General features: G+C 38.0%; 1 protein-coding gene across 3 annotated transcripts in view; it reads right to left on the bottom strand.

Moving 5' to 3' along the window:
• Window positions 1-27,422, bottom strand: part of MTHFD1L (methylenetetrahydrofolate dehydrogenase (NADP+ dependent) 1 like) — a 147,122-nt gene that overhangs the window by 97,584 nt on the left and 22,116 nt on the right. For 2 of the 3 annotated variants that reach the window (XM_080587992.1, XM_080587993.1), the window contains exons 9-18: window positions 27,284-27,363; window positions 26,475-26,572; window positions 22,229-22,402; window positions 12,360-12,496; window positions 11,092-11,138; window positions 9,840-9,947; window positions 8,883-8,957; window positions 7,351-7,453; window positions 4,395-4,471; window positions 994-1,134 (exon numbers count right to left, since the gene is read on the bottom strand). In XM_080587992.1, the coding sequence (XP_080444118.1) occupies window positions 994-1,134; window positions 4,395-4,471; window positions 7,351-7,453; window positions 8,883-8,957; window positions 9,840-9,947; window positions 11,092-11,138; window positions 12,360-12,496; window positions 22,229-22,402; window positions 26,475-26,572; window positions 27,284-27,363 (1,040 nt within the window). Of the gene's footprint in view, window positions 1-993; window positions 1,135-4,394; window positions 4,472-7,350; window positions 7,454-8,882; window positions 8,958-9,839; window positions 9,948-11,091; window positions 11,139-11,610; window positions 11,709-12,359; window positions 12,497-22,228; window positions 22,403-26,474; window positions 26,573-27,283; window positions 27,364-27,422 lie in introns of those variants that run through there. The other variant, XM_080587994.1, reaches the window with a different exon arrangement.

The following is a 27,422-nucleotide window of genomic DNA, read 5'->3' as shown; positions in this document are numbered from 1 at the left end:
AGTTTGTGCAGTTGTCCATATAAAAGGGACAAATAGGATAAAACACTTCACTGCATAAAGGGAATCAGTCTGTGTGATACTGGCTGTCATTGCCATCAAGGTGGCATGAAAGCACAGCTCTAAGGCATATCACAATTGCCACAAGGATGTATTTTGATGACAGATAAAGCATGAACACAAAGCATTATCACGTTTATTGTATTTATGGTGTGCTGTCTATTTGCGATACATGATCTTAAGTTGGCGATTAGGCCTCAGAATACAAGTAATGTGATTTTACAGTAAATTAGTACCAATCAGCGAGCCTACTCCTAACACGCAGCTGGATTACAAGGGTTAATGGGCAGCTTTTGGCTGCACCAGAACCTGCCACACACAGACAGGCATGAGCTTCCAACCACTGCCCACTGACTCACAGTCTGGCTATAAGAACTAGGATTTGACAGAAAGGAAGAACATATTAACCTCTTTCAGAAGTTGAAGGAAGGAGTTAACAGAACCTATGAGAGCGTAGGTGAGGAAAAAAAGTTTTAATGATGTGAGGAGATAACCCTACCCCAAGCACTTACAAAACATGAACAGTTTGTTTTCATTCTGATCTAGTGGTATAAGCATTCACATGGTAACTATCATTGTAATATGTGAGCACACTTCACAAATACAGTAGCAAACATTACCAGCTCTCTCAAATAGGAAACTACGCTCTTTGACTCACTCCAGCACCAAATTTGTTTGTCTTAATAACTGCAGAAACCTATCCAAGTAGGTTATGGAGAGCAGAGACATCCTGACCCAGATGTTACCAGAAGACTTGGAGGAATAAGTTCTACATCTTGTTCTCATTGCAAGCAAGTTTTGGCCAGAAGATCTTTCTTCGATATCTGACCGCATTGTTCAAAGCAAAAAGCTTGGCATGCACCTGCCCTTACAATGCTTCAAGAAGCAAAACAAACGAATCAGAGGTTATTCATAACTCTACAGCACTGAACATACCAGATCCTCTGCTGTTACTGGTTCTCCTTTCTTGTCATTAGCCACCACCATTTTCCCCAGCCTCTCCTTCATATCTTCCAGGCTGTTGGTGAGTGCCAGGATTGCCATAATTTCACTTGCAACAGCAATATCAAACTGAGCCTGTAAAATAAAAATGAGAAATTAGCCAAATCAAAGTCAGGTCAAATACTTGCAGGGAATTACCAGGAACAGACCCAGGAAAGATGCTGGAATTCAAACAAGTTCTAAATTGTAACCTACAGCTTTTGAGATTAGTCAGACTACAGTAACTTCAAACACTGTTTATAGCTCCTCATTAATGTTCTCCGTTACACTTCATTTACTTGGGGACTATTCTTGCAGAGTGCTTAGCCCCTTGGCTCACATTATCCTTAGCAGAAGCTCCCTGAAGGACCAAAATTTTTTCCTGTAGCAAAAAAAACAACACAACACACCAGATGTGATTTCAGCTTTACTGGCATGGGCACAGCATTGTTGGGGCTTTGCTTTTATCTTAAATTCTGGTTTCAAAAACATTTTTGTTACATTTGATCATACTTTTCGATGTAAATTCAAATTTTAGTCTGTGCTGCCAGGTTTTATGCTTGATTTATGATGATGTAAAACATATACCTCCCCCCTTTTTTAAATGAGCAAATATCTGTTAAGAAAAACAAACAAGAACTATGTGCTATATCAATCCTATTGCTCTTTATATTATGGAAATATTAATATTTCTTCTTAATATTATGGAAGTTCATCCATACTGTGCAGTGTCTCAGCAGAATGAAAACTGTGGCCTTTACTTTTCTTTAAGACCTTGCAGAACATATTAGTAGTATTTGCGTTAATTTACTCTTAGCAGAGCCCAGGCTGCATGCTGTCAGATATAAACAGAGAAGAAAGGCACAGAGACTACTGTCTTGTGCTAGAAGAATGAAATTGGGGTGAATGAGAAGAATTTCTTCCCTATGTTTCCGCTATAAGGTTCTGTCTTGATGGCTACAGCCCAGAGCAGTCCTATTGAGGCTGACCTCTATGTCAGCCTGCAAGCTTAGTCAAAACTCCTGAGGCCACCTGAGCACTTTCCCGGATTGGACAAAATCAGAGAGAGAGAGATGTACCACGGAAAACAAGAATTAATATTGTAGTTGAGATTTTCAGCATAAGGATTCAAATGAAATGCTGAAGTCACAAAGCAAGTTTTCTGTACCCTCTGGAAGCAGTTCTATACACAGCAAAACAGGTGGGTACACAATTAACATTGTTAGCATCGAGATGACATGCTACCATCTTTTCTCAAGTTAAGAACAACGCCCCCTGCAAGTCATCACAGCAAATGTAAGGCAGGAAATAAGCCTCAGAAATCTATGTGTAACCCATATAGTGGAATATAATCTAACTTCATCAGGACACAAAAAATAAGTTTTTATTATCATTGCTGCTTTATAAACCCAAAAGGCCAGGAAAAAAGAATCACTGGTAGATGCTCAAAGAGTAACACAATATTTAATTGAAAAAAACAGGCACAAAAAGTTGTGATAGCAGGTGCTATTTTAACTCTAATAACCTTTATACACCTATGAAGTGCTGACAGAAGCCTTAGCTGTAAAGCCAGTTCTCTGTTGATGAAAGGATCCACCCACATGGATTCAATTGCAGGATCAAGGCCATCAGTCATGTAATACTCTTTAGAAACCACAGCAACCCTGTTCATTAAAATGCATACTTTTGTGCCTGCTGTGCTCTGCCATTTTACACAGGTGTCATTGATTTTAAGAGTGCTAGAACATCACTCCAAATATTTATAAAATGCATCTGTTAGCTATGAAGTCCTGTTTTATCTGGATCTCTGGCTAGGCTCTGAAATGGGTTTTCCTAACTGTTCTCTATTTCTAGGTGGTAAGTCCATATAAAACATGAATGGATATGCACCAGTCTAATACATCAAAATTGAATGCACTAAGATCATTTTAGCCAAAACACTACAGAAGCAGCATTTGACAGCCATACATCAACTAGTACTCTGTACTAAAACAACCCACATTTAACTCAGCAGCATAATTATAGTGGTAAAATGTTGCACACTAAGGCTGACAGAACCTGGCTTAAAGCTAATAATCACGAGTCACTGAAACAAATCTAAATATATGAAAACATCTTCAACAAGTGCTGGAGAAACTTGTACCAAACACTGTAATTTAGTCCCAACCCATTATCAGAGATGAGTAGTAGCTAATATTGAGTTTTCTTGAAGTAACAGACAAAACTCTCTACCCCATGTGTTCAAAACCAAAAGAAATGAGTGTTTCTCCAATCAGACTGTTTTATATGCTGAATTGAACAATAACATTGGCACTATTTTTTGGTCTCCTTATTTAGGCACAAAGCTTAAAGGAGATCTGAAATTATAAAGATGATGACAAAAGTTCCAAAAAGAAGTAAAACCTTATATATACCACAATAACTATTCACTTCACCTCAAAACAGTCAGAACCTCATGAATTTCACGATCCAGAGTGTTAGATGACAATAACCCTCATCAAACTGGGAGCAACTCCACATCATTGCAATGAAATCTGTTTCACCTGGCATTGCTATTCTACCTGGCATTTTTTCAGGACTGGATTTACCCACATGACACCACGAACACTTTTTCAGATAACATCAGCAAAAACTGGCTTTCAACATATTTTCAACATAAGTTCCTTAAAAAATTTCCAAAAGCTCTCATACAGCAACGGAGGTTAGCTTTTTACACTGCTGAAAAGTACACACATGATCGTTTTCAGAATGGCACCTTCAAGACAACACATTACGAGCATTAAGCACATGCTCAGTTTCTTACGGTTTAGATCCCAAAGCTTAGATGCATGACAGAAAAAGAAAACTTGACTGGAAAATTAACAGTCATTTTCAGTCCTCACCGATGGAACGAGTAACACATGATACACCCTTCCCTTGCAGTTTTTTAACATTATATTTAAATGTAATTTAAAATTAAATTTAAATGTAATTTAAATTACATAAATACTTCATATAGTTTGGGGGACTTAAAAAAGGGAATAAAAGTTGTACAAACTTATCTAACGAGAGCAAAGATAAATGCAAGTTTTTTCTTCACCTTTTTTATATTCATAGGAAGACAAGGTTGAATCCTGAACATACAGTTTTATTCATGCCTTTCCAGCACTTTGTGCAACATACATTGATTTCTGTTTCTGAAACTTCAGTTACTCATTAACACAATCAGTCTCACTGCAAGAATGCTATACAATATCAACAGATGTTAGCATTGCAATTCAAAGAAACATGCTGAAATAATTACAGGATAGCAAATATCTTTCTGCCTCTACAGCAAAGCCTGTCCAGAATGAGATATATTAAATCACTTTACATACCTGACGGACAAATCCTTTTTCTGTATTCGCCTGGCCAACCGTTATTTTGCGTAGGAATCTATCATTTGTATCCACCACTGAAATAAGGGAATAGCAAAAGCAAAACATTAACAAGGACTTAGGGGTCTAAATTTTTTCCAGGCATACCCGTTGTGTGTGTAAGATTCAGCTACTTGAACAGCACCATGTAGCCAGACAACCACGCTTCTGCACATCAGCAGTGGTACTGACTTGGTTTCTGCCTTCTATGAGATACCACTAGATGACAGGATGAAGTAACTTGAATACAATTTCTCTGAACAATATGATCAGCTAACAGATCTTTGACATTAAACTGTACAATCTGATGTTTTACCTACATATGAGAAAGCAGTCTTAGTAGCTAGAACACACCTCAGACCTACCTCAAACCATTTGCTTCTTTGCTGACTTGTTAAGAGTTGATTTTTAAGACTCACGATGTAGCTTAAACTTGGTCTGTTTCTCTTTTAAAGGATGATTATGTTGTCAAATCGGTTCTTCCAGTCAAGTCACTTTCTTACACATCACAGTAACTAACTCCACATTGAGCTGCACAGCATTCAAAGAAAGTTTTTTTTTCAACTGCCAAGACCAACCATCTGCTATTTAACACTACTTCACTTTTAGACAACTGTCTTTCTAACCTGGAAACACTTCAGATATTGCAAGGGCATGTCCAAGCCATCCCGTGGAATTGCTAACTTCGCTAGCAATCACAGCAATCCAAGTTCTCCAATGCTGCACTGACAACATGCAACTTCAGACGTGCCTTTATAGGAACCAAAAGGAAGGACTGCGAATAATCAAAAAGTGCTCTCATCTACTGGGAATTCATCAGGACATTTCTAAGGAAGAAACATTAGGAGGCTGTGTCTGTTAGAAAAGACAACTTCAAGTCCTCTCACTCCCAGGAGCAGCAATCCCTACAAATGCAAAAACTGGCCCTCTCTTTCTCACAGGCTTTTTAGCCTTACAAATGTTTCAGTCTGCACCAGCCCTAACGGAAAGGGTGGAATGTACTCTTGAGCAGTACAACCTGTAGCTTGGCAATTAAGTCATTCTTCTGGTAAATGAAGATTTGAGCACTGTTCGTTTTGAGGCAGAGAATCAAGGACCTCCAGACAGACTGTCTGTAGTGAAGGTCAGTGACGTCATCTCCTCCTACTTTTCCTGCTGTTTTTGGAGATTAACAAATTGGACTGTACAGTAAAGAACAGCATAATTACACAAAAGGGACTTTAAGTCTCATTCCTCTACGAGTCCCAGTTCAGGATTGTGAGTGGGCTGGGAGAAAAGCAAGAATTAATCCTCTATGAAGACTGCAGTAGCTGCATGTAGAAGTCATATCATATGAAAGAATTGTGTTTGCCACAGAAACAGTTTTTCCTTCTCCAAATTTTTCCTCCTCCTTACCATAAGTAAACTTTTCAGGGAACTTTAGTTTCAACTAAATGTTAGGTTTTATGTATCTACTGTCTTATCCTCTAAACAGGAAATGAATACCAAGGGAAGAGTAAGCAGGGGGAAGGCTTTCCCTCTTTTAGTGTATTGTACCTGTTCAAGCTAGTATAAGATGAACTTTAAGCTTGTGACACTTCCAAGGAAAGAGGTCCTGACTAAAATTCATCCTCAGACAATTTGATAGCTCTCTCTTCTACCCTATAAAGTCCCTGCTAAGTAACGAGCTTTGCAGATACATGGATTGCAGAAATAGTCCCAAATAGAACACTTTTCAAATTATCTAAGGCTTTCCTAAAACAGTTTTTCCTGAAATGTTTAAAATCTGTACATCATACAGAGTCACGTAGAATAAAATTTGCACTAACGTTATATAAAATGAATAACTCGAGGTTAACAGCTCTTGAGTTGTTGCCTCCTCCCAAACCAGTGCTGATAAAAACGATGAGTCACATTACACTAAATATTTTTATTATTCCTTCATCCCCATACAGGTCCTTTCCACACAGACACACTGTGTGATTAATAAAAAATATCTTATGCTGCATTCCCCAGTATTATCTTGGGAAAATATCCCAACTCTGAGACGACATGCATGCAAAGGGCACAGTAAAGCATGGCTAAGTCTCTCAATACATTCACTGAGCTGCACCATTATATATTTCTCTGAGCATCACCAATACATTTTATTTAACAATAATTTTAATCTAATAATATCAGTGCTTAAGAACTCAGGAAAAAAATAAAATCTAGTATTATTTAGCGTAAAACTTGACACTGTTTGTTTAAAAAAGAAAAATACAGAAATTGAAGTCAACGCTGAAATTTAATCCAGCAGTAGAACTGGAAAATGCAGAGGGGAGTTGCCTAAGAGCATGAAAGTGGACACTGGTTTGCTTGGCATACATAGTTGAAACTGTATCACATCTTTTACCTCTTCTGCCTAACAAATCAAACAACTCATGACACCTTAAAAATAGGATATATAAACACACATACAATATTATATATAGTCCCTGAGGTCTATTTAGTGTCTGACAACCCAGACTGCTGAACTTAGTAGGAACAGGGACCAAAACCAAATATAATAAATATGTTTTTTGGTTTTTTGTTTGTTTTTAATAACAGACACAGTTAAGAAAAGAAAGATAAAACTTGTACAAATGCACAGAATAGGCAGTTTAGTATGTTTTAAGATAATATTATCTAATAGGAGATAGAAAAGGGACTCAAATTGTCACACAGCAATCTATCCTTCAGAACATTAGCAAAGTCTCTTGAGTTACTGTAGGTATTTAACCAAATTTAGAGCTACATACTGCTTCCAAACGTGTTATGTACCCAGATTTCTCTCTTGCAAATGGGTTATTCTTAGAGTCAGAGAGCAGACACAGCTCTGATTCAGGTAAAATGAAGCAAGTTAGGAAATAAACTGTGATAAACAGACAAGATGAAGTGCAGCTTTCTGATTATATACCTCTTTGCCACGTTATGGTAGATGGGTCAATATCAAGACGCACAAATTTACTGATCTCTTCTTCTGTTAAAGTCCCAGGATCAGTCTTGTTTATTCCCAGCCTCTGTAGAAAAATAAGTTTTAAAAAAAAGCAATAAACAGGCTATTTTGCTTCAAATGGTATAGCTGCTCTGGTTTTCCACACCGACCTTCCACAAGCATTTGGGAAAGAAGCAATTCAGAACTGAAACTATCAAAAAAAAAAAGCACATAGGAAGGTGCCTGTAACTAAAACAGAGTCATTGTTGATGGAGGAATGAAATTAAAAAGGAGAAATACTTACAGGCAATTAAATGAGAAAGCCCTTTCTTATACAGAAGAAACTTAACGTAAACCAAAGAAAAAATTCAACCTTATCACTTGCTAACAAAGAGATAATTAACTGCTTGCTCTTGTTTGTGAAAATCTTTGAAAGACCCATCCATGTATTGTCTTGTGTGATTCATCTTCAAATGAAATGAAGAAAATCCACTTGAATAGGCCATCACCCATAGTGAATGAGACAATATCTCTTGGCTTTTACAGATTCATGATTTTAGCAACACCAAACTTTTTTTTTTGGGTGAATCTACATAAGGCTGGATCAGAAAATTGTGTTTAAGAACTGCAGTCTTCTAAAAAATCTTAATTTTCTCTGGCACTAGAAAGCATTCCTCAGTGAATTAACCAAGCAGCACAGAAGTGCTTTTTAAAACCAGAAGCTGGTATTCTATCCTTTTTCCCTCTCTCCTCCCTCAGTTCCAAGTGCACCTGTGTATGCATTTGGCAGCTATCCATTGCCACCGAGTGCCTCTGAAACAACACTGGTCAGGACCCCAAAGCCAACAACAGACGTGGAAATGGAAATAGAAGATTGAAGCTGTTCTTAAGGTTCACGTATAGGGGGTCCACATTCTCCTCTCCCAACACTAGTGGACTGTGTTGCTCTAAAGTTATTTATCTATCTGAGTGGAAGCCTCAAATCCAGATACATTCTTCTTACATGAATTGTATAGAAGTTCTTCTGGAAGTATTCAGGAATCAAGATGGGATGCAAAAGCATACTATGCACAGAAATATACTTCCGTCCCTCCAATGAAGGAGGCTATCATATAGACATCAATAAAACCCCAGCAAAATGTGTTACAATAAACTTTCAAAGCCAGAAAATACTGTAACACCAAAGAATCTGATCTTTCAAATGTGACTTTACCATAATAGGAAAAGTATTTTAAAACTCTGACTTCGATATTTCATCAGGAGAGACACATCATTTGGAAAAAAAAATGGTTTATTTCAGGAGAAAATAGCAAAAATGCTAGTTATGAAAATATCAGACGCAGATCCTATTTCTTTAAGTAGGATGCTTTTAGAAAGATCCTGGACTTGGTAAATTCATGAGGGAGGTTTACACAAACTTGGCCCCATATGTCAAATAATTTTCAAAAAGTTGAATAAGATAATATTTTATGAAGAAATACTGTAACTGGTGAGAGACTACATTAACAACTTACTCTCAGACGGGCAAACTGAATAGGAGAAAATCCTCTCACACCATTAACTACTGGAACCAGTCTATTATACAAAGCCTAGAAAAAAAAAAACACAAGCAAAGTTAATGAAAAAATAGTTTTTGAAGTAAAAAGCTCGTATTTTTCTATTATTTAGATTAATTTCAGTAAGAATTTCCCAACCACATAAGCTGTGGACTTCTGCTTAGACATTTAAAAAACAGTTCTCAGAAGGTGGTAAACTTTTAAACAATGCCTATGATTTAGTAGCCTAAATGCAATTACCCAAATTACTGTGTTTCTAAGTCTCCATAGAAAAGTTATGGATTATTTTTCAAACTGGGAATCCTTTAAAGCTTTAAACAAGGGCCATACTACTCGAATTGTAACTATCATTTGAAAATCAGCCTAAAAGCACGTTTGTGTTGCACCAGGGAGGACATGACAACCCTACTCAGTTTTAACAATGTAGCTGAAAATAGGAGGTTCTTCACCTTCCCTCTTTAAATACTCGTCAGTATTTATATTAAGTTCACAAAAGACTTAGTAGAGAAAAGAGGATTTAATTTCCCCACCACCACCTCTTCTTCAGGTACATCATATCCAACTATATATCAGAAGCGTAACTTCTAACTTCAAAAAGGACTATACAAATCATTAAAAAGAATAAGATTTGAAGAGAGAGAAAACATCTTTTATTAGCCTACTTAGTAAAGTCTGAAATGGTTGACAAGCTTCTGGGCATAAGATGCTTATCTTAAAGACTATTTTATGACAGATATTTGCCAGAAAAGTATATTCTGCTGGGAAATGATGCTTACAGAATACAGAATGGCTTCAGCAACTGTTTCCATTCACACAGTAAAAATATAAGATAGTCAACTTACTTTACTTTGAAATGCAATTTATTGAAAATTAAAAAAAAACCACCTCATGTGGATATTAGAAAGTAATTCTCACCTTATCAGATTGAGTGCTCTCATGCAAGATCCTAGCATCAATAGCAGCAGCTAGCAAATTATTCGCAGCCGTTATAGCATGAATATCTCCAGTCAAATGAAGATTGAACTAGAAGGTGAAAACAACAGAACTTTTTTTTTTTTTTTTTATAAAATGCCTTTAACACAACCCTTTAATCTCAAACATTTTAGCAGAAAAAAACACTGCCATCTCCTTGAGATTGCAGCTCAAATTAGTCACCTATCATTGTAGAGGAAATATTATGGGTTGAGAATGTACAGAGCTATATGAAGGACTTGCTTTCACCTGAGTAGTAGTAAACTACTCTCAGCTTAGTCAAACAAAGCCACAAATGTCTTTATTCTTTGCTAAATGACCCAAGAATGGAAAGCCCAGAGCTACAGGTCCACGTGATAAATACTAAATCAGTTTATTACCAGCAGTGTAAATTTGACATGGATCAGATGTGCAGATTACTGCCAAATCCTCCAGTGCATACAGTGCTTGCTGGCTTTATGGTTTCATGCCAGCTTTCTGCAAGCCATAATTGAACAGGTAGTACCAGATCAGGCATTAACTTTGTTGATACAAAGTTTGTCCAGCAAAGCTTTGTGGAAAAATCTGATATCAGCCATTTAAATTAGTGTTATATATTAAAAAACAAACAAACAAAACAATACTTATATATCTATATCTGACACAAGGAGATGAAAGGCCAGTTTTAACCGCACTGTAGTACTGACAGCTGAGAAGCACCAACAACAGCTGACACCCAACCCTTGCTGTGATGGTACTCAAGTGCAAACAGCATCCAAACATTGCATGACTGCTCTGTTGGGACCAGCTGCATGTACTTTCACCATGGCACTTCACCAGTTTGGACTGTGCAGTGATCTTGCAGAGTTCTAAATTGGACTCTTCACAGAACTACAGACTGCTTGGGATTGGCAGGAACTTCTGGAGGTCACCTTGTCCAACCCTTCTATTCAAGCAGGGACGCCTATAGCCACTTTCCAAGCACCATGTCCAGGCAGCTTTTGAAGATCTCCAAGGAAGGAGACTCCTCAACCTCTCTGGGCAGCCTGTGCCAATGCTCAGCTACCAGCACAGCACAGCAGTGCTTCCTGATGCTTAGAGGGAACCTGCTGTGCTCCAGTTTGTGCCCATTGCCTCTTGCCCTGGCTCTGGGCACCACAGAGAAGAGCCTGGCTCCCAGGGGGACAGGGATTTGCTGCCTCCATTGTTGTCTCACCTCCTCCATGGGAATCACTTGAGCATATCCACCACCGGCTGCTCCACCTGCACAATAAAGCACACGGTCACATCAGATTCACATCAGTTTTGGGAAAACAACAACAACACCTTAAACACACAAAGTTAAACATACAGCTTTGATGATACATTTCTCAGTATTTTGAATTCCATTAGGGAATCAATGGTGTACCCAAATAAAGAGGATTTCCTAAACCTTGATGGCTTTTTTCAGCAGGCAATAGAATTGGAATTCTTGAACTGAAAGTCTACACGTAATAGCTGGCCCAGACTTTGGCTAGATAAGGGTAACCTTCTGCTCTTGTCTAGATTTAGGACACAGTCATGCACATGCAGCAGTTGGGTGGAAAGACGCAGCAGTAATGAGTAAGCACTACTTCTGCATGAAACCTTCACACCCTTGCCCTGAGCACTTCTTCCCCACCGCCTCCCAGGGTACAAGCAAAGAATTTTGCTGTAGCCTATACAAAATTTGAGCGGAGGGATTTAAAGCACTCACATGCACCAGTCTTGGCTGAGAAGCACCAAGCACCAGGAGCCTTCCAGCTGAAATCAAACTTGTTAACTTAAACTTCAGCAAAGCAAAGTAGAGCAGCTGGGGAGTGTTTGCCCAGTTAGGCACCAATCTCAGCTGAGAAATGGCAAAAAAAAAAAAAAAAAATTGTATTACTTCCTGTCAGCATTGAAGAGAAGCTTGAACTCTGGCTGCCTCTTACTTGGCCCTCAGGCCCTTCTAGGCAAAAATGCAGCAGCCCAGAATGTGACGGACAACTCAGAAGAACAGAAAGATGAGGTTGAGACCTAGCTAAACATATGATGCAGGCACAGCTGAACCACACACGACAGCCAACTTCCTTGGCTTAGATATTTCATATCAATACGGGTGGATTTAGGACTCCTCAAGGGAGAATTAAACGGTAACATTTAGAGACATCTCTGTAGAGTCTCCAAGCAGAGGTGTGGCTGGAAGGGTGTGTACTCACGCAAAACGCCTCCTGGCTAATTCATTCCCAGGCCTTTCATTATGTTTGGCCTTTATCTGCATTATTAATACACATAATTACACGAACACAGACATGAACCTTGCATGAGATGATGTGTCAAAGAAACCTTTATAAGTTACTTGACAAAAATACAATATGCTCCTATTCAGGCAATCCACTGTGTTAGTGAAGTAACTAAGACATTTAAAAAAACTGCAGCATTCTTTAATCTGGAACAGATCATACAGTTGCAACTCTTACGTACCTTTAACTCCAAAAGTAGGTCCTTGGGAAGGTTGTCTCAGACAAGCAAAGGAGTTAATGTTAAGGTGTGCAGTAAGAGCCTGAACAAGACCAATTGTGACTGTGCTCTTCCCTTCTCCTAAGGGTGTAGGGGTTATTCTAGCAAAACAAGAAAAAAGATTAATCAAATTCTTTGCTGATGTCAGCCTGGCTGAGGATATCAGAACTTACAGCTTTTGATTTCAACGAAGAATATTTGTACAACAAATTTCAGTAAGATTACTTTATCTCCACAAGAATACTGCCACAATGTTATCCCCTAGCTCAAGCTGGAATGCTAATATACATGTGTCTTCTATTTAAGCAATTCACTATTATAGCAGAAAAAGAAAAGATTATTTTGGCAAAAGTTCTGAAAAGAATAAATTGAATTTAGACATTTTCATTACAGCACAACAGTCTCGCCAATTTCATTAACAAACCATCCATCAAGATACTCTGAGCATCTATTAATACTTTTCTGTAGCAATGCAGGAGATATTTTATTCCCACTACTGAAACTGTGAATGAAATAATAGCATATTTTAAATTAAACAGCCAACACTTTTGTTTGTAGAAGTTAACTATACCTCTCTAACTGCCACGTCATCATAACACTCCGCAATGACAAAAAAACATTTTTTTAAATAATACAGGGCACAAAAGTCACTATATTCAACTAAATATGATTTATTTAGCACTTAAGTTTCTTAATACTTTTGTGCTAAATAAATCATATTATTTACACCCTGATTATTACACCCTGATTAAAGGGTGATGAGGGACAATTACAATCACAGTCTGTCCTCCTATACAACACCTCCAAAATGCTACAAAGAAACCAGGACAGTATTTTATAAAAGACATCCAATCTCAAATCAGAGACATTAACCTCCAGTCAAAGACTCTGTCCTTGTCCCTTTAACGAAGGGACAATGATGGTTGACTTTGCAAAATGGAAAACTTAATCAGCCCCTTTTCCCCGTCTCCAGCCCCACACAATAGACAAAGGAGGGAATACGTTTATGGGTAGGGAAAAGAATAATGCATGTTGGACAGCTAGAAACAAACAAGCAAACCAACCAACCAAAAACTCTTAACTTATCCCTCAGTTTTCTGAGCAAGTTTGAATTGTATCTGAGAAATGCAGCTCAGGGAATGCTGCTCCCTCAGCATAAGCACAGGACTTCTTTTAACAACAGCATGGTCTCTACAGGCACAGTCGTCTTAATATGTAGAAGATTCCGTGAACGAAAGACACCTTAGGTTAAATGATGTCCTCCCAGATCTCAAGGCCATCACGTTTGTTTATGATCCATGTTAAAAACGGGCGGGGGGGGCTAGCTCTTTTTTTCTTCCCCCTCAGAGCATGAACACATCTCATTCTCCAAAACGCATTCCAACTCTTCATTTCAGACACAACACTTCTCCCTCTGACTGGCAGAAGAAAGCCCCAGTCCACTGACATCACTCTCACATAAGTCTTGAACTTTTGCTTTTAAGCAAGGTGTAGTTTTTGACATCTTTGTTGTCTCTACTACCAGCAAAGCAGCAAGTACCTTTGCAAAGCTGACATTAAAAAGTAATCTTCATTCCCAAGCAGATGCAAGAATGCATATGAATCCTAGTAAAAGAGGAACCCTTATCCTATTACCTCTATGAAATCTGAGCTAACACATCTCCCATTAATTAGAAACACTTCCTTCACCAGCTAGCAAATTCTGCAAGGCACTGCTATCCTTAGGTCACAATTCAAATGGCATAAAACACTAATAAAATTGTCAAGTGCAAGGAAATGTCAGTTGAGCTAGTTCAGAAATTGATATAAGCCTTTCTTTGCCCCACAAAATATAAACACATGACAAACATCAATGTGTCACAAATCTATCTTTTACATCATTGGATCCTGATGTTCTTTTTGTTTGCTTGCCTGTTTAAAAAAAAAAAAGCAAAGAAGCCTTTGTTAGACATATCTGAAATAATATGGGCAACAAGAGGCAAGCCTAATTAAGATTCTATATTGTTTTAGAAAATAATTTTCCTATTTAGAAATATGTTTTAACTCAAGTTCCAGTAAAATAATGGGATTTAGTACATCTATAAGATATTTCCTTAACTGAGACTATACAGAAATAGTACTTGTCTATTGATAGCTTTGAACTACACTTATATGACCATATAGTATGTGGATTACTTAATTTGGGCACTTGTTTTCAGTCATCTTCCCCCACATGTATAACTTGATGCTTGTCAACAATCAGAGCCGAAGCACAGCCAGCAGCTCACTCTCTAGACAGTCATCCAGCTTTCCTAGAACTGCACTCCTTTAACTGAAAAAGGGAATTCACTTCCTCCTACATGATTCCTGTCAAGCACACACAGAGATACAGTCCACATCACATGCCAATAGAAACTACCCCCCCCCCCCCCCCAAATGCTGTGTCATTCCCATTCCCTCTGCATTGACCTTACTGCAGAAATTCTTGCTCAGTTCCAAAATGCACTGCCTTGCACTGCGTTAATACTATTTTCCCCACTTCTTATGTGCTGGTCATCAAGGTTATTCTGCAAAATCTGCTAAACAGCTGAGGTTCTTCTCCATATCAGTACACTTCCCAGCTTTGCACCATCATCAAAATTTCAGCAGCGCTGTCTAATCTGTTGCCCTAAGGTCATTACAAATATTAAATGACTAAGCCCTAAGATCACTAGCTAGGGTGACCCATATCATCTCTTCCTCCCGACATGCCTAGTTTTAGCATATCCAAATTCCTCACCTATGTGCAGAAAAAATAAACTATTTTACAGGTTTATATGGCTAACCTCATTTCTCCCTCTGAAAACCGTCCTCTCTCATGTGTTGCTTATCTCATTGCCATTACACTGCAAAAATATAACCATTTGTCTCTCAATGAAAGGTGGAAATTGTCTTACCTTTACAAGCTAACAATTAAAAAAGCTAAGGCTGTCATACCTCCTAGTAACTTGCTCCTATGCCCATATCCTTAATCTATCAAAACTGCCAGTCTGAAACAAAAACCTCTCCATGTTTATCTTCTCATATGATGATTTGATTCAAGATATTTTGCTATAACCATTTTTTTTGCTTGTGTTTTTATTATTTAAACTTGGATTCAGAAAAACAACATCAGATCTTGTTAGTTTAGCAAATGCTTTGTGCAGAAAACTGTTGGTTATCACATTTCATGACACTTGGACCCTACAAGTACTAGTTGCATTTGTTCTCAGCTCTCCCTGCAAGCCTTTCCTGCAGCAGTTGTATTTTCTCACTCAGAATTTCACAAAGTATTTATGTAGATAGATACAAAAGCTGGGAGATTTAGAGCAGATGCTGAGAAGAACCTACTTTACCTACTCTAAAAAGCAGGTTTGGTCCTATCTTCTTTTTAATCAGTACCGTTCCTTCTGATCTACTGCAGGAACACAAAATGCTACTTCATTTCTTTCACTTTCCTGTTTGTAATTCCCACAAGAACAGATACTCTGTAATCTCTACAATGTTACCACAGCCAGCCCTCCCTGTTTTACTCTTGCTAAACTGCCAGCTTCCATTTTCCCCACTGCTATTTCTGGCATCTCTGTTTTGTTCCAGGATCCTTACTTGTCTGGAGAGATGGCTCTTTCAGAGCACCCCAGCCAGATTCACTCACATTTACTACCAGTGTTGCGTCCTTGGCTACCATTTTAACTCTAGTAGTCCAAAACCTCTTCAAATCATTATTAGTATAGTTTCTTATTGTTCTATTGCCTCATTCACTTTTGTCTATTCCCCTAATCTCTTTTACTTGATCCTCTTATTCCTGTGTATTACAGCCCAGATTCAAATAATAAACAAGTAATCTTGAGGCGTTGCTGCACTCAAAGATGTAACAAGATGACAATATTTTAAGCTACTAGTTCTAAGAACAAACAAAAAAAAAAACCCTATTTGCTACGAAACAGACTCCTATAACTGCTATAACCATTTTCTAAAACTTACTAGTAAAGGACTTCCACAAAACCCAAAAACTCAGTGCACGCAACCCCTACACTGCTAACAGAACAACTTGTATTTGCACAGTGTTTCCTGTTAGTGGTTGCTGGTGTGTTTAAATATCAGATGCACAAAGTTCTTATTTGACATAATTCAGAGACACCTTTGCTAGCTTATTCATTCAAGTGCCACTCAAAGCACGGCACAAGACTAATTGGGCATGCAGAGAGGCATGGGGACTTTATGACTCTCACAAAAGCAAAAAAAAAAGTAAAATCAAAGATATGGTCTACTATTCAGTATAGGAAAGTAAACCAGAAAAAGGCAAGTACTTCAACAGTAGCCAAAAAGCACATTGGTTGTTGTACGAGGAAAGGTATCTACCTATCCCAGAAGATAGGCACAATCAGAAGTCACATTACTAAAATGCTCTGCTAACCTGGCTGGCCTATTCTAATATGATTACATAAAACAAACCAGAAAGCACTGGATATTTTTTAGTGACAAAGACCCTTTTTCAGAGAACAAAAAGGGAAATACACCATTGCTCAGTGCACAGATTGGAGAAACAGGTCTTGCATCTGCTGAATTTCCAGCACATTGACAGTCTGCACCAGCCACATCCCTAATGTGAATGTGACACTCTGGGAGAAACAACCATCACCAAAACGAGGGCAAAAATGAACTAAAGTAAGCTTATTTTCCCCAGAGTACTCCTGCAGGCATGCAACAGTTTACAGGTACTACGCATCATTGCGGACAGGACCTTGTCATCATAAAATCTCCTTTAAAAAGCCTGTGTTTTCAATGTGTTCCTCAGATGGGTTTGTTCATTTTAAATAGGCTTTCTTCCCTTCTGAGAAACTCTGATCTGCAGTTTTCCTGCAACTACAGTTTATTAGATAAATACCTAAAGGTTCCAAATGTCTAAAGGCAGGTGTGATGGAAGAAGACAACCAAGAACAAGACTTCCAGAAACAATCTACAGCACTTGGGTGACACGCTCACAAGAAATCTTGTCCACTGCAGCACGTAGGAATGGGCACAACCCCCCAAGAAGTCAAAAACAGGAAATTGACTTTTTAGACTCTTTCCACCTCACAGAATTAACAAACGCGTGAACTCCTGGCAAACCACACTATTCAGTGAAGCCAGATTGCTCTTGACAATTCACATACTTATCCTCAACTTCTCTTATATGAGACATCCTGTCAGGACACCTTTGACTCTGAAAGGTTCAGCAGCAGCCTTGAGACTACAGGACAAACATGAAGAGCTGTACAGTTATTTAATATTTTCAATAGATACCTGAACCTCAGTTTTAAATATTGGTTAAAAAAATAGCCTGAAATTAAAACAAATTTTTATTCCAATTATTTCCTTAGAAAGTTTACTTTAAATATTTTCCCTTTTGTACCTGGCCTACTTTGATGGGATTTTATAAATAAAATAATCCATTTAAGCTGTTCTGTGGACATTTAGATGTTTTTGCTGGCTATACTACTGAGCCTGCACACTTGGAACTTAGGTCACTACCTCACATGAGTATAAAATTACAACTGCCAACGGCTAACTTTAGCTCAGTTGTGCATTTTTAGATAGATATGCAGTGCTATGTTTTGACCTCATGCAAATCTAGGAAAAAATTAAAATAGAGTAAATTTTAAATGAATTTCAAGAGACTTTTATATACATTTGCATTCTTCACATTTCTTTAATATGTTTTCAATCTAAACACTGAAATCCCACAATCATTTCCCTCCTTAAAACTTATTTTGCCACCTACCAAGTGGTCACCAGCTCCTTGGCAAAGCAAGTTTTCCATAACACTGGAAAGCCTTCTCCCCTTATGTATATCAAAACAAAGATAAGAACATGCAGACTTCTTGTTTGTTTGTTATACATCACATTAGCTTACAGTGGAGCTATTTCTGTGGGAAAGCTGCATGAGGTCTGACAAAGGGAAAATAAACAAACAGTGAGATGATACACTGCACCAGCTGCAACCTCCTCACAGTTACCACAGCCATTCTGACTCCAGCAAGAACTCTACTAGACATGTGACAATTCTGCTCTTCCAGTTCCCTATCCTCAACTCGTCCGTACCGGCTGTTTCAAAGATTTTAATGAGTTCACCATTGCCATGGTGCACACGGAAACCTACAAAGAAGTCTTACTATTGAGGTGGTGGGCAAGACAGTTCTCTTAAATGAGTCTGAGATCTCTCACCCAAGCTTACAACTGTCAGAGATTTATTTCTGAGCATAGAAGCGTTGCAATTCCTGTCACTTCATTGAGGTTAGATTACAACATTGAAATGCCATCCTTAAAATGGGATTGGAGCTTCCAGATATGAAAGTACAGTGACTGATGTTCAGCTACAATGATTGAACAAAGCCAGCAACAACTGAAGAATCTACAAACTCTCAATAGTTGATAAATACAAGATAATCCTCATCAGCACCTATGTAACGATCTGACAAATACATGTCAAACAGTCTCAGCCATGACTTTACTTTGGACTGTCAAATGTTTCTGTACATCAACACAACGGTATTTTTTTTTTCCATTTAGTCTTCCTTCTTTTGTCTACTTTCCTCTTTTTTTTTTTTAAAGCACCTATGGGCCCAGAAATATAGTAAACAGAAATACAATCCAACCCATCTGAAGTAAATGATTTCCAAATCTGAAAATTCTGTTCCTAAGATATTTACCATCATACAGCTTGTACACATATTAAGCTAGTATTTACTTCCACACAGTTTTATCTTACCAAAAAAGTAGTTTGTCAAAAAAAAAAAAAAAAAAAAAACAAACTAATAATGTTAGGGGAAAAAAGTCCTGATTTTAAACTTTCTAGCATTCAAAACCCAACATGCTTCTCGCTAAAAGCAGCAGCATACGTTTCATATAGTGACTACTGATACGCTGTCTACAAGCTTGAACACATGATCCAGTTACCCTGGGCACTGAACTCAGCTACTGTCTCATACAGGCTTTGTTCATCTTCACACTCTCAGCATGCAGAGAAAGAGAGGCAGTTTCACTTAAGATATCCTGCAACATAATTTGTTTTAGCGTACTGAAAGCCTGTATACAGGCAGTTGATGGAGAAGAACTAATTACTCCATGAGAACTCATAGGTCTGACCCCAAAGTGTCTTAACACAAGCCCTATAACAAATTACACACACAAGAATAAAACAGAATGAAAAAAATGCTCTCCATATGGAGGCAAATGGAATTTACAAAGAAACAATGTCTTCATCTAGATGACTTTCTGGGTAATGTGATCTGTTAATCAAACTGTAATTTTTCAGCATTCAAAGCATGTATTGCATTTAATTGTGTGCATTCAGAAAGTGTACATAAAACTTTCAAATTAGTAGCAACATTTTAAAAAGCAAGCTTAGGATAAGCATTGCATTAAAGTAAATTAATTACTTGCAAAAAGCGTTAAGATAAGCATCTAAGGTTTAGATAGCACTAAGGATAGCATTTAGCTATCCTTAGAAATGAAAAAGGTACATCTTGGTTGCTATCCAGACCAACAGTTCTGGGCTGTAGCACATCAGGAATAAACTAGAAGAGCATTTGCACCAAATATTCATAGCTCCTAAACATCATGAAACACTTAAGCCCTATTGTGGAATTACAGGCACAAATGTCTCTGGTTGGATCGTGGATGGATGGAAGAGGGAGATTCTCCAGCTTGCTGAATACACACATCCATTTCTCACTACCTTTGCTTATGAAAAGTTGCCATCATACATAGTTAATCTTTCTATCAGACCAAATACACAGAACTAAAGGAAACGTTTAAGATACATGCTTATGAAGCCCTGAAAACTTACTCTGAAGATCTATACACTGTAGCTTTCTAAGAGTGTCTAAATATCTATGGTTATTGTAAACCAACATAATAATCCAGATGGCAGGTTTAACTCATCCTTGCCTTAGTAGGGAGAGGATGAAGAAGGCAACTGAAGGTATTATTTTGCTCTCTGATTTCCACACTTGAATGGTGTTCAGTCTTTATTGTGCTAAACATTCCCTCACCAGATACAGTTCCACAGCTTTGTGAAAACCATTGTCTGCTACAGTCAGTTCAAAAAATACGAACAACTGAGAATACATGAACACAAGTCATATATCTGATATGTACTATATTTCAAAGTCAAATTTTCACTCTCTCAGAAGAGAAAGTTCCCACTATTACAGCCACCTTGCCCAAGTGCTCCTTACTAACCACCTCATGCAACAGATGCGGTTTTGTACTCATTATGTGATGCAACGACTTCAGAGAGGTTGCAAATAGCAACATATTACATAATCAAATTACATAGGCACCAAAAGCAGCCATTTGTTTATGAAATGCAGTTGAGTCTTTATACAAATCATATAAACTTATAAATACATTTTTCTACTTGTTCCCAGTTTTTCATCCATCTAGTGGAAACTCTGCCCTTTTTTTCCCACGTGTATATACTTTTCTGTCTCTGGGCCAACAAGGCACAGACATACCTTCCTGAGATACCTCACTTGAAAGACAAGACTAGGGGACAAAAAGGAGTGAAGATGTTTAAGAACTCGTGCGTAGTCTGACAATGAAAATCCACCTAAATGGAGTCTTGCATCATGCTATCTTCCATCTCCAGATATTTTCAAATTTCTGTGAGACTGCTGCTAGAGAAGCTTGGCACAGCCTACAGCATACTGCCTAGCTGATGCAGTTGACAACACGAGCCTGAAAGTACATGGTAGCAGATGTCTTCATCAAACACAATCAAATGCTGAATCTGCTTTTCATTCTACAAGCAAAAAAAAACCACAACATAACCTCTACCAAAGGAAACCAGGCTCAATCAGCTATTATTTCCTTCTTTTAAACAATTGCTCTGAAGTCCTCCAGGAACATCATTATACATTGCAATTCTACAGCATAGTTTCGAAGACAGCTTCACAACTCACTGGCCTCAGACACACAACATCAGGTCTCTCAATCTACAACGGCCCCACCTCAGATAAGGCCAGAAATCCAAATCGTGCCCACAAGAAGACGCTAAAGCAAGCAGTTTCCAGATACTATCTTACTGAGGAATTGGTAGATCAAGGCAGTTAAAAACAGCTTTCTCCTGGATCAGCCTAAAGCTATGTTTTAAACCTGACTGGTTTTAGTTACAAGGAAGCACCCATACAGATTAATTCAGAACATGAAGAACACATTGCAAGTTAAATATTAATGAGAACCATCATATTTGTTCACAATTAGAAATCTCCACTTAGCAAACCAGGTGAATGAAAAATGTGCACTGAACGCAGAAAAAATAGCTCTTCAGAAAAGAAGCACATAAACCCTGTTGAGCATTGCATTTGTTGTAATCGTGGGAACAGAGAGCAGGATAAGCCTGCCTGGCGACATGTCTACATTTCAGAGAAAAAACATGACTTATTTAACTATGTAATCTGTTCTTCAATAAAAAAAGTATTTATTGTTAATATCAGCAGATTAGCATGCAGCTTCTGTTACAGTTTATTTATAAACAGCCACAACAGACTTAAATACTCCAAAAATATTTAAAATCCTGATAAAACAATAAGAAAAACACTATGAAACAGAAAGGATTTAAGCGTAGAACATCCTACCTTTACAGAACATACTTTACCTCCATAATAACAGTTTGGAAGAAAGGTTGTGTTACTTTAAAAAATATATTAAAAATTTCAGAACAGAGAAACATACAGCCCCAAACACTCAGGGTTCTTATTTGTGCGGTATATCAAAAAGATGTAAGTTGCATGTTTATATTAATATGAATAGAAAGGGTGTGCATTAATCACATTACCATGCATTCTTACCCAGCAACTAGAACATATTTTCCATCTGGTTGATCCTTTAACCTTTCCAGCAGGGACAAACGTACTTTGGCTTTGGTTTGGCCATAGATTTCAATTTCGTCTGTAAGCAATCCTATCTCCTTGGCAAGTACATCGACAGCTTTTGGACTCTGCGCTCGGGAAATCTCAATATCACTGGAAAAGAAAACAAATAGAAGCCAGGAGATTTCTCTCAGCTTAGGTGGTCGACAACAGAACACAAAACAACAGCAAATACTCCAACAATGGGGTTTATTGTAATCAGTTTTTCAATCCTCTCTTGTATTTGATTAATCAAACCTAAATATTAGCTAATAATGAAAAATCACATGCGCTGTTTGTTGGTTGTTATAATTTCACAGAGCTCTCGTTTAATCAGATTCCAAATACTACGTAATGCTTTCATATCAAGCTAGAGACATGCCTGCTGGATGCTCCAGCACATCCCACTGGAATGGATGTTTCTGTTTTTGTTTTTCTTCTCCTCGCTCCCCATACACTTCAGCACATACACTTTACTAAAAAGTGCATGCTTTCCTTGGCCAAGAGTCACATAAACACATTAGCTAAACTTGATACTTGTGCATGTAGCGCCTTTCATCAGAGGGTACCACCAAACGAGCTAAGCCTTGCTACTCCCCTGAGGGAGCCAAGGGAAACAAGGCGCTAGAAGATGAATTCACACACTTCTAAACCACAGCTAAATTGAAAATGGCCACATAGCAGGAGTTTAATGCACAGGGCTCTGGCCAGAAGTCCACTGAGCTTATACCAACTTCCTGCAAGGACTGCAAGTGGCAGCCTACACAAGAGAACAAGCACGGAGCAAGAACTGCCTGAGGGGAGGTGGCTGTAGGCTGGAAGACACGATGCATCCACAGTTTCTGACCTAGACCACCTGAACTCTTTAGACTTAATTCCCCTATACGGATTTTTCTTTTGTGAGCTTGACCCAGTTGTCCCTGAAGCCCCCATAAGCTTTGAGCAGCTGCGAGGTCCTGCAGCAGTAGTGTCCAGGGTCAGGCACACAAGATGTGAGGAGTCCCTCAGTTTTGGGTTGCCCACACCACTGCAAAAACTGGCTAAAAAAAAACTGCCAAGAGATTAATTACTTTCAGCCTATCCAGGCTAAATTCCTTCCTGCAGTTTTGGCTGATTACAATATTTTTAAGATCTAATCTGGCAATGGCATCAAAGCTAATGCCCTGAACCTTCAAACAGTCTGCAAGACCTCAAATATCCACAGATTAACACAGAACTACTGCCAAATCTCAGCTCCAAGCATGGACTTCAGCTGTTCTGCATCCACCAGCAAATGATCAGTTTGTGCAAGCTTAATTGCATGCATTTCTTTGAAGATATCAATATCCTAACCTGGAACTATTCAATTACATCTCAAATATCCCACTTTTACACCCTGCAGCTAAGTGAACCCCAGAAATCACCCATTTAAATACTGACACAATCCAGTGTGAGGGGGCAAGAAGCTACTCAACCACAGGACTCAATGGCTGGGATGCAGACTGTTTTGTTGCATGTACTCATCTGGAATCTGATTACTTCCAAAGACGTACTGACTGCATCCCCCTTGCATAGAAGGATACACCTTTGGCTTTCTTATGCATTTCTTCAAACACAATTAGCTGTAAAAATGTATCAAGAACACAAGATGCAGTGGCTTACAAACATCAAATGACAAAACATTTAAAGTTCTCTCCAAAACTCTATCTATAAAAACAACTTCAGCCCCAGGAAAACATTGGTAAGGCGATGGCAGTGTGGTCCCTTGAAGGTGTAAGGGAAAGAAAATATGTAGGGTCATCTATTCTCTCATTAAAGCAATTGACATATTCAGCAGAGGGAAAAGAATTTAGATTCACGTGACAGAAAGTTAATCTGCTTTCCCCGCCCCCTCCCCCCTTTTCTTCCTACTAAATAAATCATTCCCTACCAAAAGACTGAAGCTGCTATTTGAAATCTCAGGACACTCTATCAATATTCTCTGCAGCAACCTCAGCCCTTCCTATTTCCTTCATCTCTCCCACCACAAACACCTCCCTGAGTTCTGGAAGAAACAATTAGTTTTTTTCCACCCTGCAGGCACCACGACTACCAAGAAAAGGAAGGAGCAAAACTGACATATCTGCACATTTGTAATTACAGTAAAAGGTAAATAATTTCCAGATAAATAAAATTACAAATATTTTTAGGAGTCAAGTAAAATTGGCAGTGGATGCCGACAGTTCTCCCTTTGTACAACCACTGCTGTTGTCATTTCCTCATCAGAGGTTCCCTTAAGAACCTTCAAAGCAAGTAGATTTTTAATAACTTAGAAAACCCTTAAGGATAGAGTACACACTGACACATGCAATAAAGGGATAAAACAAATAATTCCAGAAGTGACATTTATACCTTAGCTATTCTGGCTAAACAACACACACAAAACATTTCTGTCTAGTATATTTTTCCAGATAAAACCTGTCTTCTGAAACACAGGAAATTAAAGAATTGGTTATAACTAACCTTTAGAAGTCTATATTTGCAGCTAGTTCTTTTAGTTTGACAAAATATTCTATATATTGGAAATCCCAGAATTATTCAGTAAGTTATATTATTCAGTATTAAACTGCAAATGTGCAACACTGGTTCTTCTGCACAAATGAAATTTGTTAAGCAAAAAATGTGCTATTGCCAGCAGTAAGTCATAATTCATGAAATGCAAGAAGATTTAAAAGACACAGGGAAGGCTCTACATCTACTCAGCCTGTCATGGAATTTTCTTACTGTATATTTGTAAGAAAATCCCCCATTCATTTCCAGAACCTTTGGAAATATTTCAATTAACACCCAGATCTTACAGAAATCAAAAAGCAGATGTTCCTAGTTTTAGTGCTTAAGCAGTTTTGCCTCATTTTCAATGAAAACTCCATCTGCTTCCAGACAACACTGTGCACTATTCTAAGATTCTATTTTATTGCAGGATACCTTCCACCTAATGACTTATTTTACACTTTAAAAGAAAAAAAAGAAATAAAGTTAGAGTAATCAAGTAAATGGAAGTCCTATTACCAGTTATACTGCATAGCATTATATATTAAATATATAAATACATATGTACTAAAAACACAATCCCATAGAGAGGGTGGGGAATGCTTTTGGAGGTTTTTTTTCCACCATCATGCTCATGACAACACATGCTTTAATCTACTATTTAACAATTTAAGGACAGATTTTTCAAGTTTTAACTCTAGGAGTGTTACGTGTTGGCCCAGGGAAAGCTCAAGAATTTCTTCCCCCTTGTGCCCCTGCATATGACAAAAAACTCATTCTTTTGGCATCTCTGAAGCTACAAGTTGTCTCCATTTCCATTAAACTGTTGTAAGAGACAATGAAAAGTGAATTAAAGTGCTTAAAAACCAACAACATTTCACTACATCTTTCTGAAAACACAGCAATGGGATTCAGAAGCAGGCACACAAATAAACGTGCACAAATTTCACAGCTTTCCTCCATGGCAGAACCTCCCTTCAGGCCCTTGGTTCCCCTCTCTGCCACCCACCACAACCAATGGGTGAGAAAAGCACTTCAGCACATCCAAGAGCTCAGGCTGCCCAAAACTTTGGGGATATCAGCAACCCCACTAAGACAGACCAAAAACCCTGACAGGGGCCTTGGGAGGTAGGGGGAAATGAGAGAAACTGATGGAAAAAGAGTTATGTGAATAAACGTGTTTCCTGCTCTTCATGCCTATACGTAAATTTAAAAGTCTAACACAGAAGAAAATACTTCTGCCGAGGGAAGAAGAAACAGCATCTAATGCTATTAAAATCACTGGGCCTTAACAAGATCCATAAACACTCTCCTCCATTAGGGGCTTCCTGTACTAGGAGCTTCTTATACTTTATATTTCTGTTGATGTTCCATACAGTTTCACCTCCCCTCCCGCAGTGAAACCTTCCGGTTTTAGGTCTTCAAAAATAAAGCTTGGCACTAATGCACATCATAAAAATAAAAGTTGTAAAGAATCAAAAAGGCATGGTCACAAGAAGGCATACAACAAAAGGCACAACATGTAGTAAGCAGATTAAAAAATAGGCTTGGGATAATTTTTGTTTCATTGTCACGTTTAACGCTTGGCTACTTTTTTTTTTTAAAAAAAAAAAAAGGAAGGATGACTTTCTTAAAAACAAAACAAACCAACAAAAGCAAAAGATCAAATGTTTATTACCTGGGCACTGGTGAGAGAGGTTGAAGCTTCAAGCAGCGGAGGTCCCACTTCCTGAACCGCTGGGACTGGATCCATCGCTCTGTGTTTTTTACCATGTTCTGTTTTTAAACAAGAAAACAGCATACACCAGCTGCATCATAAATGCTGAACACTAATTTGAAGCAATCTCAAGAGTGTGTTGAAATAACTTTTATGACAAAGGCCAACAAAAAACAAACTAAAAAATTGTTCCATCTCTTGGTTTCAGGATGTAAGAAAAAACAACTGCTGCACTATGAGCGTGCTATTGTTTATACAGATTTCCAAGAGACAAAACCATTAACACTTAAATGGCTGAAAAAGATCTCTAATTGGGTGCCTGGAGATTTTATTCTGGTAACATTGAGAATTACTGTTATTCTCTCATACCCTAAAAAGAATGGAAGATATTAATTGCTCACTGACAACCTCGTGCTGCTTCCACATGAAACAACAAGTTTCCGGATCCTCCATCCATCAAACCACAAAAATGTGTGCAAGTACAAGTAAACTTCATTGCCTTGTAAGAAAAAATAACATTAGTCTATTGATAAAAGTGCTTCTGGCAAGCTTTACAACAGTTATAAGAATTGTGAAAAGTTTGATTTTTGATTTATCTTTAAATGCAACAGGCATGGCTTCCCTTAACTGATTACGAGTTGCTATTAAAATGGAAAGCAGGTAGGATTTTCAGTAGAGCAAACCAAAAATTAGAAAATTTAAATTCTGGAAGCATTTTCTACAACTCACAGGAAGAGCAAGAAATGTACAATGTTTGAAGTTACACTAACCTGCATTCGCATTGCTACCGCGAGAGAACAAACCGCGTTTTCAGCAGCATGGTTGTTTTGCTGACCACAGTTGTGTTTCCCTGTAGAGAAAATTGCAAAAACAAATCATGAGGCTTTTGTGAGTGGGAGCAAGTACATT

The sequence above is a fragment of the Anser brachyrhynchus genome (assembly GCF_964034855.1).
Source record: "Anser brachyrhynchus genome assembly, chromosome: 3".
Lineage (NCBI taxonomy): Eukaryota > Metazoa > Chordata > Aves > Anseriformes > Anatidae > Anser > Anser brachyrhynchus.
The sequence above is the reverse complement of the archived record's forward strand: the minus strand, read 5'-3'. Positions and strand labels throughout refer to the sequence as shown.